This window comes from Dendrobates tinctorius, unplaced genomic scaffold, assembly GCF_039654945.1.
Source record: "Dendrobates tinctorius isolate UK_male_01 unplaced genomic scaffold, ASM3965494v1 ptg000029l, whole genome shotgun sequence".
NCBI classification, from domain to species: Eukaryota; Metazoa; Chordata; class Amphibia; order Anura; family Dendrobatidae; genus Dendrobates; species Dendrobates tinctorius.
Window position 1 is genome coordinate 61,572,501 of NW_027361697.1, and position 15,447 is coordinate 61,587,947.

General features: G+C 43.6%; 1 protein-coding gene across 2 annotated transcripts in view; it reads left to right on the plus strand.

Annotated features, from left to right (window-relative positions):
* The window catches only part of LOC141086019 (calmodulin-regulated spectrin-associated protein 2-like), a 129,017-nt gene that overhangs the window by 78,354 nt on the left and 35,216 nt on the right, over positions 1-15,447 (plus strand). For both annotated transcript variants that reach the window (XM_073571754.1, XM_073571755.1), the window contains exon 3: positions 7,535-7,696. In XM_073571754.1, the coding sequence (XP_073427855.1) occupies positions 7,535-7,696 (162 nt within the window). The remainder of the gene's footprint in view (positions 1-7,534; positions 7,697-15,447) is intronic.

Sequence of the window (15,447 nt, forward strand, 5' to 3'; positions counted from 1 at the left end):
TCCTGAGCAGAAACGCGTGGGAAAACGCATGTGCTTTTTGACGCAATTGTTAAGCGTTTTGACATCCGTTTTCCTATGCGTTTTTGCAATTACAGTGTATGTATGCGGAATCGCACGCGATTCTGCACAATTAAGGCTGTGTGCCCACGATGCGATTTTTAAGCGTTTTTGCCGCAATTTTCGGCGTGAAAACGCTGCGAAAACATTTAAAAATCATGTACAGAACGCACTCCTATGGCATTCTGCACATGCTGTGCTAATGCTGCGCTTTTTTCCGCAGCGGAATCGCATCGCGGAAAAAATCGCAGCATGATCATTCTTTTGTGCGGAATCGCAAAGAATTGCCGCGATTCCGCACCCATAGGAATGCATGAGAATCGCTTACTTCCCGCATGTGGCTATGCCCACCATGCAGGAAGTTAAGCGTCTCATGTGCGGTTGGTACCCACGGTGTGGAGGAGAGGAGACTGTCCTCCAGGCCCTGGGAACCATACCCCTGTAAAAAAAAGAATAAAAAATCGGGGTATATTTACCTTCCGACGTCCCGCGCTGCCATCCCGGGCCTCAATGTTCCCAGTAATGCCTTGCGGCAAGGTCCTGTGATGACGTAGTCTCGCGTGACTCTAGCTGGGAACGCTGGGGACCGGGAATGCAGCGCGGGACGTCGGAAGGTAAATATACCCCGATTTTTTTTATTTTTTTATCATTTTTAACATTTTATCTTTTACTATTGATGCCACATAGGCGGCCTCAATAGTAAAAAGCTGCTCACACTTGTCAAACACTGTTTTGACGAGTGTGACCAACCTGTCAATCACTTTCCAAGCGATGCTTCAAATCGCTTGGAAAGTGCTTGACTATCGCACGCGAAAATCGCGGCAAAATCGCGAACATAATCGCGGTGAAATCGCGCAGAAAAAAACACGCGATTTCTGGGAAGGAGTCCGGATTTCAGTGTGCGTTTTAAAACGCTACGTGGGCCCATAGCCCAATGAACATGCTGCGTTTTTTACTGCTAAGCATTTCTGCAGCGGAAAAAAACGCACCATTAGCACAACATGTGCGTTTTCCATTCTATTACATTAGATGCTTTTCTTAAGCGTTTCCGCAGCGGAAACGCTTAAAAAACGCAACGTGGGCACACAGCCTTAGGGTGAATTCAAACATCAATGAAACATGGTGCCTGTACAGACTGTGATGGATGGACTGGCCATGGGTCTCCTGACCCAATGTCAGCAGCCTCATTTATGGTATTGACCCATGGCCAGTCTTTCCATCACAGTCTTACATAGACCATGCCTAACGGGTGTCTGAATTCGACATTATTCTTATAGCGAAACCTGAGGGAAAATGAATTACAAAAATGCCTTACACCGTGCCTTAGTTAGCATTAGAAAGCTGCTGATCATCTAGCAATATACGATGACTCGGGTTCACAGAAACAGCTGCCTGAAGAATTTTGTTTTCTTATAGCAGTGTCTCTCCGTTTCATTGAATCAGCAATGCCATCTGCGATTAAACCTCCTCTTTAGCACAAGCAAAACAGCAAGTTCTTCCACTCCTTTCTGAAAATGCCAGGAGTTAAATCCTCGGCATCTACTGTTTTAGTTACTGTAAATGGGTGAGGAAGCAATTCTTTCAGTTCAGCCACCAGGGTCGATTGATATTCTTTTAGCATTACCTGTGGGTTGGTGCTGCCCCTACTGAGTGGCTTGATCCAAAATTGCCCCTTTTTCAGCACATATCTTCAAGAGGGAATAAATTTTTGGGGTTCCGGAAGCAATAACCAATTTCCTCACTTTGCAAATCAGAGTTCCAGCATGTCTCTTATTGTCAGCTGCAGCGTGTGCACAACATAGCACATGTGATGAATATGAGAAAGCTTTGATGCAGCTTCAACAAGTTCATCTAACTGTAAAGTATCGTTTTCTAGTCTTCTGTATAAAATCTGTTTGTTCCTAAGTTACAGGACTATGGCCTTCCATCTCACACATACCGAATCTGAAGTTTTCTTCTAGCTGCTGTTCACCTTCATTATTCTCATTCATCAGTTTAATTGTACTTTTCATGTTTGAATTATTATCAGTTACAATAGCAAAAACTATTCTTTTTTGAGTTCTTAATCTCGCAGAACTTTTTCCACTAAGGTCTGGAGAAACTGACTGGTATGATGAGGTTTAGTACCTTTTACTGCCAGCGTCTTAGTAACAATTTTCTTTTCACAAACAAATTGAAAGTTTATAGCAAAATAGTTCACTCTGTGACATGTGCAGGCGTCAGTTTTAAGAAATATAAAGTGTTTCTTGATAGTCTTTTAAGATCCTCCTTTTGATTAAGGGCTTCTTCAGTCACTAATTTTCTAATACTTTCTTTTTACAGAGAAGCACCAAGTTTGCTGGCTATTTCTCCATTAAGAGCTGTAAAGGCTGGTCGTACAAATAATGACAATAGTACACTGTTCTTCACAACAAGCTCGATGAGCTGTCTTTTAACCCCTTCACCCCCAAGGGTGGTTTGCACGTTCATGACCGGGCCAATTTTTACAATTCTGACCACTGTACCTTTATGAGGTCATAACTCTGGAACGCTTCCATGGATCCCGGTGATTCTGACATTGTTTTCTCGTGACATATTGTACTTCATGTTAGTGGTAACATTTCATTCAAATAACTTGCATTTATTTGTGAGAAAAACGGAAATTTGGCGAAAATTTTGAAAATTTCGCAATTTTCCAACTTTGAATTTTTATGCCCTTAAATCACAGAGATACAGCACACAAAAAACTTGATAACTAACATTTCCCACATGTTTACTTTACATCAGCACAATTTTGGAACCTAAATTTTTTTTTGTTAGGAAGTTATAAGGGTTAAAAGTTGACCAGCGATTTCTCATTTTTACAACACCATTTTATTTTTAGGACCACATCACATTTGAGGTCACTTTGAGGGGTCTATATGATAGAAAATACCCAAAAGTGACACCATTCTAAAAACTGCACCCCTTAAGGTGCTCAAAACCACATTCAAGAAGGTTATTAACCCTCTAGGTGCGTCACAGGAATTTTTTTGAATATTTAAAAAAAAAATTAACATCTAACTTTTTTTCACAAAAAAAATACTTCAGGTTCAATTTTTTTTATTTTACAAAGGGTAACAGGAGAAATTGGACTGCAAAAGTTATTGTGCAATTTATCCTGAGTACGCTGATACCTGATATGTGGGGGGAACGACTGTTTCAGCGCATGGCAGAGCTCAGAATGGAAGGAGCGCCGTTTGACTTTTTCAATGCAAAATTGGCTGGAATTCAGATCGGACGCCATGTCACGTTTGGAGACGATGTACCTAAACAGTGGAAACCCCCTACAAGTGACCCCATTTTGGAAACTAGACCCCCCCAAGGAACTTATCTAGATATGTGGTGAAAACTTTGAACCCACAAGGGCTTTACAGAAGTTTATAACGTACAGCGGTACAATTAAAAAATCATATTTTTTCCACAAAAATGATCTTTTCACCCCAATTTTTATTTTCCCAAGGGTAACAGGACCCTAAAAGTTATTGTGCAATTTGTCCTGAGTACGCTGATACCCCACATATGGGGGTAAACCACTATTTGGGCGCATGGCAGAGCTCGGAAGGGAAGCAGCGCCATTTGACGTTTTTGGCTGGAATTGAGATCGGACATCATGTCGCGATTGGAAAACCCCTGATCTACCAAAACAGTAGAAACCCCCACAAATGACACCATTTTGGAAACTAGACCCCCTAAGGAACTTATCTAGATGTGTGGTGAGAACTTTGAACCCCCAAGGGCTTCACAGAAGTTTATAACGCCCGGGCGTGAAAATAAAAAAATCGTATTTTTTCCACAAACATGATCAATTAGTCGCCAATTTTTTTTATTTTCCCAAGGGTACCAGGAGAAATTGAACCCCAAAAGTTGTTGTCCAATTTGTCCTGAGTACGCTGACACCCCATATGTGGGAGAAAACTACTGTATGGACACATGTCAGGGCTCGGAAGGAAAGTAGTGACGTTTTGGAATGCAGACTTTGATGGAATGGTCTGCGGGTGTCATGTTGCCTTTGGAGAGCCCCTAATGTACCTAAACTATTGAAACTCCCCACAAGTGACCCCATTTTCGACACTAGGCCCCCCACGGAACTTATCTAGATGTGTGGTGAGCACTTTGAACCCCCAAGTGCTTCACAGAAGTTTATAACGCTCGGGCGTGAAAATAAAAAAATCATTTTTTTCCACAAAAATGATATTTTTGCCCCCAATTTTTTATTTTCCTAAGGGTAACAGGAGAAATTGGACCCCAAAAATTGTTTTGCAATTTGACCTGAGTAGGCTGATACCCTACATGTGGGGGTAAAACACTGTTTGGGCGCATGGCAGAGCTTGGAAGGGAAGGAGCACCATTTGACTTTTTCAACTCAGAATTGGCTGGAATTGAGATCAGACGCCATGTTGCATTTGGAGAGCCCCTAATGTGCCCAAACAGTGGAAACCCCCAATTCTAACTCCAACCCGAACCCCAACACACCCCTAACCCTAATCTCAGCCCTAACCCTAGCCCTAACCCTAATGGAAAAATGGAAATAAATACATTTTTTTTATTTTATTTTTCCCTAACTAAGGGGGTGATAACGGGGGGTTTGATTTACTATTTATGGCGGTTTTTATGTTTGGCGGCTGTCACACGCTAAAAGATGCTTTTTATTGTAAAAATAGTTTTTGCATCACCACATATTGAGAGGTCTAATTTTTCCGTATTTTGACCCACCGAGTCATGTGAGGTCTTATTTTTTGCGGGACGAGTTGACGTTTTTATTGGTACCATTTTCGGGCACGTGACATTTTTTGATCGCTTTTTATTCCGATTTTTGGGACGCAGAATGAACAAAAACCAGCGTTTCATGAATTTCTTTTGGGGGGTGCGTTTACACCGTTCCGCGTGCGATAAAATTGATAAAGCGGTTTTATTCTTCGGGTCAGTACGCTTACAGAGATACCTTATTTAGGTCGTTTTTTTGTTTTGTCGGTTTTATGCAATGAAAACTTTTATATAAAAAATAATTATTTTTGCATTGCTTTATTCTGCGAGCTTTAACTTTTTTATTTTTTTGCGGATGATGCTGTGTGGCGGCTCGTTTTTTGCGGGACAAGATGACGTTTTCAGCGGTACCATGGATATTTATATGCGTCTTTTTGATCTCGCGTTATTACACTTTTTGTTTGGCGGTATGACAATAAATCATTATTTTTTGCTTCGTTTTTTATTTTTTAAGGGGTTCGCTAAAGGGGTTAACTAATGGGACAGTTTTATAGGGTGGGTCGTTACGGATGCGGCGATACCTAATATGTGTACTTTTATTGTGGTTTTTTTTTTTATTTCTAAAAAATGGATTTATTTGGGGGAATATATATATTTTTTTTTTCTAATTTATTTGGCGATTTTTTTTTTTTTTTTTTTTTATTTTAACACTTTTTTTTTTATTTTTTACTTTACTTTATTAAATAGTCCCAGGTGGAACATCACTGTCCTGTGACAGATCGCTGATCTGTCACATCACAGATCACTGTGACAGATCAGCAATCTGTCACAGGCACTGCAGAAGGCTTCCTAATGCCTGCGCTTTGCAGGTACTGAGGAAGCCAGCTTCCTGCAGGCCCCCGAAGGCCCCCGTCGCCATCTTGGATTCGGGGGCCTGCAGGAAAGGAGCCCCCGGCAGCAGCGCTGCACATTGCGCTGCCGTGGGGGGCTCAGGGAAGAACGGAGGGAGCCCCCTCCCTGCTGATGCTTCCCTTTAACCCCCGGTACACCGCGATCATGTTTGATCAAGGTGTGCAAGGGGTTAACGTGTCGGGGGCGGTCCGTGACTGCCCCTGACACATTGTGCCGGGTGTCAGCTGTGATAACCAGCTGACACCCGGCCGCGATCAGCGGCGCTCACCACGTGGGCGCCGCTGATCGCGGTAGACGTACTATCCCGTCCATGGGCATAGGGGCCCGGGTCCCATGGACGGGATAGTACATCTCATGTCAGGAAGGGGTTAAACATATCTGCTGTCGTTGTTACAGTAACTTTGACACGTATAAAATATCTTGTAACTGACGTTTTAGACGCTCTTTCCTCATCCTTCGCATGGTGAGAAGTGCTGGTCTCTGGTTTCTTGGTGTCGCTGTGATCTTTCTCAGTCACTGCTTTGAAAACTTCTGGGTGTAAGCATTGTAAATGACTGTTTAGATTGGAAGTTCTTGAAGGAGCATTTTTATCACTGCCTGAGTGTGCACTGATTTTGAGCTCACAGCATTTGTTTTCATCTCTCATACACTTCACAAACAAAATACTTTTAGTCTTGAGTTAATGTGAAATCCTGAAATATAACAGATTTAATAGGAAGCTTCTTAGGCATTTTATAATCATATAAATTCACTCTCAAAATTTTGTCCTATAAAAATAAATAAGGTATATTGTAATTTCTACAAGAATAGGGAATTGTGTAAATTTTGGATAGAAATAAGACAAACTTTGCCTAAATCAATAGTGCGGATGATGGCAAAATGTTTTTAATATATGGTGTTAGATAGCTTTACTCTGAACTTTCACATCATGTTGCTTCACAGTCTATGAAGAGGGGGGGAGGAGGAAGGGAGCAAGTTTGTGCTGCATAGTTCCCCAGAAAGAAACTGAAACTGCAAGCAGAACCAATAACATGAAGAAGATCAGACCAACTAACCTCTCCAAATATGAGCTCAGAGGAAAATCAAACTAAAACATGAAGCATATACTGTATTATTGATTTCTACATAGATAATTGATAGTTTAGATATGCCTTAAGAAGTACTTTCCTTAATCCTGTTTCCTGTTCACCCTAGCAGTCCTTGAGGTGAGTGCAGGGTTGCAGGCATTCCTTAGCAGCGCCTTTTTGCTCTGATCTGTAGAGGAGGAGCTTTACTACCGAGCATGTGCATAAAGCGCAGCACAGATTCATCTCCATTAAAAACTGAGGTCCTTAGATAAGGAGCAGACATTTACAGGACATTTCATAACTTTACCAATTTATTATGAAAAAATATTCAGCACATACTGCACTGAACTACTTTACCCAGTTTATTATATATTTTAGGAGTTGTATTCGGTCCATTTTATACCGACTCCACCAAAATGGACTCCCACCTCCACAGCCCTGGTAAACACTATCTTTTGGTTTTGTTTTTTTGCACATGTGAAAAATCAGTAAGGTCTGAATGAGGCCTAATGATGCAAATTTTTCTTCTACAAATACTAATGGAAAGTCTGCAACATATCTGCTATGTGTGAATGTAGCCTTAGTCTTTAAGGAAAGGGGACATAACCGCCTGATTAAATGTGAGATTACATTCTGGTAAATGGATGTAAATGATTAGGCCCTTGTGTTTTGCTATTTTTAGTCCATGTTTAACGCACAGCTGCCCGATCTGTCTGTTAATTACTTTGGTGCCCTCTATAATATTCCTAATAACAATCTCTTCCTTAATACAGAGCGCTCATCTTGCAATGATTGACACCCTGATGATGGCATACACGGTGGAGATGGTCAGCATAGAGAAAGTCATCGCGTGCGTCCACAAGTACTCGCCCTTCTTTCAAACTGCAGAACTGCCCTATGACATTGAAGATGCCGTCATGTACTGGATAAATAAGGTAGGGGATATCCAGAGCCCCCGGCTAAAATGAGCCCTTTTGACTGACACTGCTTGCTCTGTTGGACAAGACCTTCCCACAGCCATCCCCATTGACAGCCATGCTGCAATGGTGCCACTTGCTGACACTTTAAATGGAACCTGTCACCAGGAATAATGCTGTTAAACTACAGATATAGTGTTAATCTGCAGGCTAACAGCGTTATGATGCTGTCCAGCGGCTCATTGCAGTGAGGAGAAATTGATCTTTATCCCCCCAGCAGAATTCAGTATTCACTAAGGTCCTGACTGACACTGGCTCTACACTGCGGCCGGCTGTTAGTCAGACCGGTGACTGAACAAGCACCACCCTTATGACTGAATACCGAATGCTGCTGGGGAGAATAAAGATCTTTTTCCCGCTGCATTTAGCTGTGTGCTGGCCCTTGAAAGCATAATAACACTGTTAACCTGCAGATTAACTCCATATCTGCAGGTTAACAGCGTTCTTCCTGGTTTCCTTTAACCCCTTCAACCCAAAGCCTGTTTTCACCTTCCTGACCGGGCCAATTTTTACAATTCTGACCACTGTCCTTTTATGAGGTAATAACTTTTGGAACGCTTCCATGGATCCCGGTGATTCTGAGACTGTTTTTTCATGATATATTGTACTTCATGTTAGTGGTAAAATTTCTTTGATATGACTTTATTTGTGAAAGAAAAAAAAGGAAATTTGGCAAAAATGTTGTAAATTTAGCAATTTTCAAAATCTTCATTTTTATGCCCTTAAATCAGAGAGTCATATTGCACAACATAGTTAATAAATAACATTTTCCACATGTCTACTTTACATCAGGACAATTTTGGAGACATTTTTTTTTTTTTTAGGACGTTATAAGGGTTAAAAGTTGACCAGCGATTTCTCATTTTTACAACAAAATTTGCAAAAACCATTTTTGTAGGGACCACCTCACATTTGAAGTGACTTTGAGGGGCCTATAAGACAGAAAATACCCCAAAATGACACCATTCTAAAAACTGCACCCCTCAAGGTGCCCAAAACCACATTCATTAAGTTTATTAACCCTTCAGGTGCTTCACAGGAATTTTTGGTATGTGGAAGAAAAAAATAAACATTTACTTTTCACGAAAATTTTCGTTTAGACCTAATTAATTTTTTTTTTTTTTTTTTTTTTTTTTTTTACTTTTGCAAGGGCAACAGTAGAAAATGGACCATACATTTTGTTGTGCAATTTCTCCTGAGCCTGCCGATACCCCATATGTGGGGGGGAAATCTACTGTTTAAGCATATGTGAAGGAGCGCCATTTCACTTTTTGAATATAAAATTTGCTGGAATAATTAGCGGACTCCATGTCGCGTTTGGAGAGCCACTGATGTGCCTAAATAGTAGAAACACCCCACATATGATATGACGATTTTGGAAGCTAGACCCCTTTGGGACCTTATCTAGATGTGTATTGAGCACCTTAACCCCCCAGGTGCTTCACAGAAATTTATAACGTTAAGCCGTGAAAATGAAAAAAAAATAATCAAATTTTTCCCACAAAAATCTTTTTAGTTACAAATTTTTTATTTTCACAAGGGCAAAAGGAGAAAATGGACCCCAAAGTTTGTTGGGCAATTTCTCCTGAGTTCACCAATACCCCACATGTGGTCAAAAACTGCTTTTGAGGCACAGTGCGAAGCTCAGAAAGGAATTAGCGCAAATATTACAGAGCAGATTTTGCTACAGCAGTTTGAGGGTGCAATATTACATTAGCAGAGCCTTTGAGGTGCCAGAACAGCAGAATCCCCCATAAGTGACCCTATTTTACCAATTAAACCTCTCAAAGAATTCATCTAGGGGTGCAGTGATTATATTGACACCACAGGTGTTTTACAGACTTTATACCATTGGGCAGTGAAGAAAAAATAATTTACATTTTTACCAACAAGATTGTGTGTTACCCCCAAGTTTTACATTTCCACCCTGGGAAATGAGTAACAATGGCCCCAAAATTTGTTCCACAATTTCTACTGAGGTGGCAGTACCCCATATGTGTCTGTACAGTACTGTTTAGCCATACGGAGAGACTCGGGAGGGACAGAGCGCTATTTGCCTCCTGGAGCGCAGATTTTCCTAGACTAGTTTGCAGATTCCATATTAAGAGCCCCTAAGTGCTAGAAAAGCAGAATCCCCCTCAAGTGACCCCATTTTGGAAATCATACCCCTTTGGGAATTTATCTACAGATGTAGTGACGATTTTGACTCCATGGGTGTTTTCCAGAAATAAACAGCAGTGGATATTGCTGAGTGAAAAATTGCAAACTGCCGTTGTAGTGACAAGTACGTTATGCCCAGCTCATGCTTCTGGAGACACAGACCTTTAAATTAGGTTGGCTCTCATCACTACAGAAATGGCAAACATGTGGGCGCTAAATGTTTAGGCACACTGGGGTTCAGAAGGGAGGGAGCATTTGGATTTGGGAGTGGAGAATTTGCTGAATTTCTTCTGGGAAGCGAGGAGCCATTTATCTTTTCCAGAGCCTTTTGTGCTACCAGTAATATGGAAGCCTCTTATATTTCCGTTAACAGATGACACACCTGAGTGGGGCCTTGCTTTTTTTTGTGGATTGAGTTGAAGCTTTTATTGGGAACATTTTACATCACTTTAAGGACCACATTTATCTGACGCGCTACGCTGACCAGTTACTTTTGGGTTTCCATCTTAAACTCTGAGTGACGAGACTCAGATGAAACCCCCGAGGGATCCATTCACTATAATTAGGCAGCAGAGTTACTCTGCACTCCTTTTGGCCTCTGTTCAGCTGTGTCCTTTTCAGAAGTGCACAAAACTGTGACAGACGGCACTTTTATGCAATCCTAAAAAGGCGGACACTGCCGGATCACAGGTCCTATGCTTCCACAGTGTCTTCATCTGACTCATTATAGGGAATCTTCTGCCAGTGGTTCCGTCTGAATCGCGTATTTCAGAGATTTACACAGAAACCCTGGAGTAAGAGCTCAGCGCAGAGCGCAGGATAAAAGTGCGCCGAGCCTTACTGTGTTCTTTGGGAGGCAGACTGAAAGAAATCAACATGTGAAGAACTGGTTATTTTTTACACTGTTCCTTGTGCGGTATAAGTGATTAGGCGACTTTATTCTTCAGGTCAGTGCGATTACAGCGATACCAGATTTATATTAGGTTTTTATGTTTGGCTGCCATCACATACTAAAAGAAGCTAGTTTTTGCATCACCATATTTTGAGAGCTATAATCTTTTTCATATTTTGACCGACAATCATGTGAGGTCTTGTTTTTTGCAGGACGAGATGGCGTTTTTATTGGTACCATTTTTGGGCACATGACATTTTTGATCTTTCTAGTCTGATTTTTGGGAGCTAGAATGAACAAAAAACAGGAATTCGGGAATTACTTTTGTTGGTAAGACAGCTTTATTCTTCGGGTCAGTACGATTACAGCGATACCTCATTTATAGTTTTTTATGTTTTGCCCCTTTTACACAAAAAAAAAACTGTTATAGAAAAAAATAATTATTTTTGCATCACTTTATTCTGAGAACTTTTTTCATTTTTTTGATGATGGAGTTATATGGCAGCTTGTTTTTTCTCCTACGCCACAGTGGGTGTTATACTGCTGCTACTAGGAGGACACTACTGTAAGTAAACCAGAAAAAAAGTTAGCTGCTCCCCTGCAGTATACACCCTCTCGCTGACTGGGATTTCTCCAGTTCTTTGCTTAGTGTCTGTAGGAGGCACTTGGGTCTGGATTCAGACCCCACCATTTTTATTTTATTTTTTTAATTTTCTGTAAATTTTTTTTTTTAACGGAGTGAAGGGGGCGACGGTTCCTTTCTACGGCCCACTCTCCCCTGAACCAACAACAGGCAAGCACGTGGAGTAACCATTCACATACACTTTCCTGCGACAAATGGGGCTGATTCCTCTAACGATGGTTCCCTTATGGTCGGTACTCCACGGATACGAGGGCTAGCGCAAAAGGAACGAAGCACAGGAGTGCATGAAGAGGACTTGAGCAGTGCTTTCCGATGCCCTGAATCAGCCCCACAGCTCTCCATCCCCCTACCACAGGGTGGATCGATTTGAGCAGTACCCCTTTAAGACTTCCTCCAGCTCTGCTGCATCGCCCGGAGGATGAGACCCTGCAGCTGGAAGAACGCGGAACGCGACCTGCCTGAGCTCAGGAGTGGAGGTATGGGGTCGGGTCCTTTCCTCCGAGAGAAGCGCTGACTTGGCGTCAGCGGCGGTGCACTGGCGCCCCATCGCGGCGCCCCCCCCCCCCCCCCGCTCTCGGCGCTCAGATAGGCCAGAAATTTAGCCCCAGGATTTTCCGGCCCACTAGGCTGCAATTTGACTAGCGCCGCCCACACTAATGTCGCTGCCCCCTTCTCTTGGCGCCTCTTACGAGATTCGCAATTCTAATCTCTGAGTCCATGTCCTTTTCCATCAGCGGCCGTTAACCCCTTCAGGAGCGCTAGGCATGGTCTGGACAGCTGGATACCGGGTGACACCACAGGACCACCGCTATTCCTCCCGGGGGACACAGTTCGGGACCGTGGGTAAGCTGCATCTGCCCTCAGATTAAAGCTTAACCCCTTCCCGGCACATTCTCTGCAGCTGCAGACAGACTCTGCCGTAAACGCGTTCAGGAGCGCTATGCCTCAATCTAAGGAGGCTAAACAGGCGGATAATAAGCACACTGTTTTTATACCGTGTGCACCATTTACAAGTCTGCATTACCCAGTGGACAGACTTATCCGTTATACACAGACTGTGACCCGGCGTGCGCCCCAACCTGCGCCCCGACGCCCCTCACCGCGCTGCTGACCCATGACGCGTCCCCTAGTCACGTTCGCGCCTCAGCATCTGCGCCTCCTGTCTCTCGTTCGCCTTTTTCTGAGGTTCAAAGCGAGCACGACTCTGAATTCGAATCTGACTCGTCAGCCCCTCAGAATCCCCCATCTGATCAGGAGTCGCGTGATTCTCTTATAGAATCAGTCAACAGGATTCTAAAGTTGGATGAGGAAAATATTCCCGCTCCAGCACACACTATCTCATTAAGGCTGTGTGCACACGCTGCGGATTTTGCTGCGGTTCCGCAGCGGTTTTGGCCGCTGCGGACCCGCAGCAGTTTTTGCTGCGGTGTACAGTACCATGATTCCCTATGGGAATCAAAAACCGCAGTGCAGACGGTGCGGAATTTTCCGCGCGGATTATCTGCGGTTTTCAATCCGCAGAAAGAATTGACATGTCAATTCTTTCTGCGGATTCCCCTGCGGTTTGCCATCTCCTCCATTGAGGAGATGAAAAACCGCAGGGCAAAACCGCAGAGCAATCCGCAGGTAAAACCGCAGGTCTTTTGACCTGCGGTTTCACCTGCGGATTGTACAAAATCCGCGCGGATGAATCCGCACCTAATCCGCAGCGTGTGCACACAGCCTTAGAAAACCAAGCGTGTGCGTAGGTTGTTTACCAGCTGTCCAGAAACATGGGGACCGGCCACATAAATGGTTCTCAGGGCAACAGTCTACTCAGGCTAAATACCCTATTGATACAGGCCTAATGAAGGATTGGTTACAGTCCCCTCCGGTAGACCCTCCTGTATCGCGTCTTGCTTCTAAAACGCTCCTATCTTGCCGCCTTTCGCGGCAATTTGGGTCTCTAAGGCAATGGCCGCTTGGGCAGAAGCCTTAATTACTTCCCTCCAGGGCACCATTCTTTCTCCGGAAGCAACCGCTGTCGCCAGGCAGATAATTCACGTAGCGGACTTTGTAGTAGACGCTTCTGGTGATGCCGCCAACTGCGCGGCTCAAACTGCCGCTAATGCGACCTCCATTACAAGAGCCCTATGGCTCTGCGCCTGGCGGGCGGATGCCACATCTAAAAGAGCAATGTCTTCTCTCCCCTTTCAAACGGGTCGTCCTTTTGGGGAGAAACTGGACTAGCTCTTTTCTGATACTACCGGAGGGAAAAGTAAATTCCTTCCTCAACACAAGGGCTGTTCGGCCTTTTCGCAACCAACAGCCGACGCGTCTTAGATCTTCTCGCAACAATTCCGGTTGGTCCTCCTCTACTTTCTCTTCCAGATCAGGTCGGTCCCCGCGAGGACACAGAGCCTCCCAGGTCTCATACAGACCTAACCGCTCTTGGAAACCCAGGTGTACTATTTAATGAAGCTGCCAGTTGAGGACCTGTGAGGCGTTGATTTCTCAAGCTACAGACTCTAATGTACTTTTCTTGTTGCTTAGTGGTGCAGTGGGGCCTCCCACTTCTCTTTCTACTCTGGGTAGAGCCTGTTTGTGCTCTCCTCTGAAGGGAGTAGTACACACCGTTGTAGAATATCTTCAGTTTGTATAGAGTGTATTTCTGAATCATTTAATGTTAGCTTCATTGGAAAAAAAAACCTGTGATTTTCTTTCAAAAATAAGGAAAACTTTTGAATGGTAGTGTATATGTTACATAAATGTATTTATTGGAAAAATATTTTTTTCTTTTTATCTTTTTTGATTTTTTTTAAAATAATTTTTACACTTTTTTATCATATATTTTTTTTTAACTTTATTACATTATCCCAGGATTGGACATTACTATATTACATTAGATCACTGATCTGACACTCTGTACTGCAGAGTGTCAGAAAAGGATCTGACCGACAGGAAAGGAGGCATGCCAGCGCCTGCTCTCAGCAGGCACTCACAAGCCACCTTCTCTGTAGGATCCCGCGGCCATCTTGGGGCCGAGGGTCTCCATGGAGACCATCAGGACAAGCGATCACATCACGTTGTCCTGATGGAAGTGCACAGGGAGCCCCTTCTATGCCGAATTATTATTTATTTCTATAGCGCCATTAATTCCATGGTGCTGTACATGAGAAGGGGGGTTACATACAAAGTTATAGATATCGTTAACAGTAAAAAAAATTTACAATGACACTGGTACAGGGGGAGAGGACGATGTCCTTGCGGACTTACATTCTATGGGATAGTGGGGAAGAGACAGAAGGTCGGGGATGCAGCAGCTCTAGTGGTTTTGAGGCGGCAGCTCGGGCGGTGGTGAGTCGGCAGAATGGTCATTGCAGGCTGTAAGCTTTCCTGAAGGAGATGGGTTTTCAGGTTCCGTCTGAAGGAGCCGAGGGTGGTGGATAATCGGATGTGTTGAGGCATGGCATTCCAGAGGATGGGGGATATTTGAGAGAAATCTTGGAGGTGGTTGTGTGAGGAACAAATAAGTGTGGAGGAGAGTAGGAGATCTTGGGAGGATCAAAGATTACGTGAGGGAAGATATTGGGAGATTAGTTCAGAGACCTAGGGAGGGGAAAGGTTGTGGATGGCTTTGTAGGTCAGTATTAGTAGTTTGAACTGGATTCGTTGGGGAATTGGGGGCCAGTGGAGGGATTTGCAGAGGGGAGAGACAGGGGAGTAGCGAGGAGAGAGGTGGATTAGTCTGGCAGCAGAGCTGAGGACAGACTGGAGTGGCGCAAGAGAGTTAGCAGGGAGGCCACAGGAGAGTATTGCAGTAGTCAAGGCGGGAGATGATGAGGGCATGTACAAGAGTTTTAGTAGATTGAGGGCTGAGGAAGGGACGGAATCTCGAAATATTTGTGAGTTGGAGGCAACTGGAGGTTGCAAGGGTTGCAAGATTTTGGACGTGTGGTTTGAAGGACAGGGCAGAGTCGAGAGTTACTCCGAAGCAGTGGATTTCAGGTGCGGGAGAGAGTGTGATGCCATTTA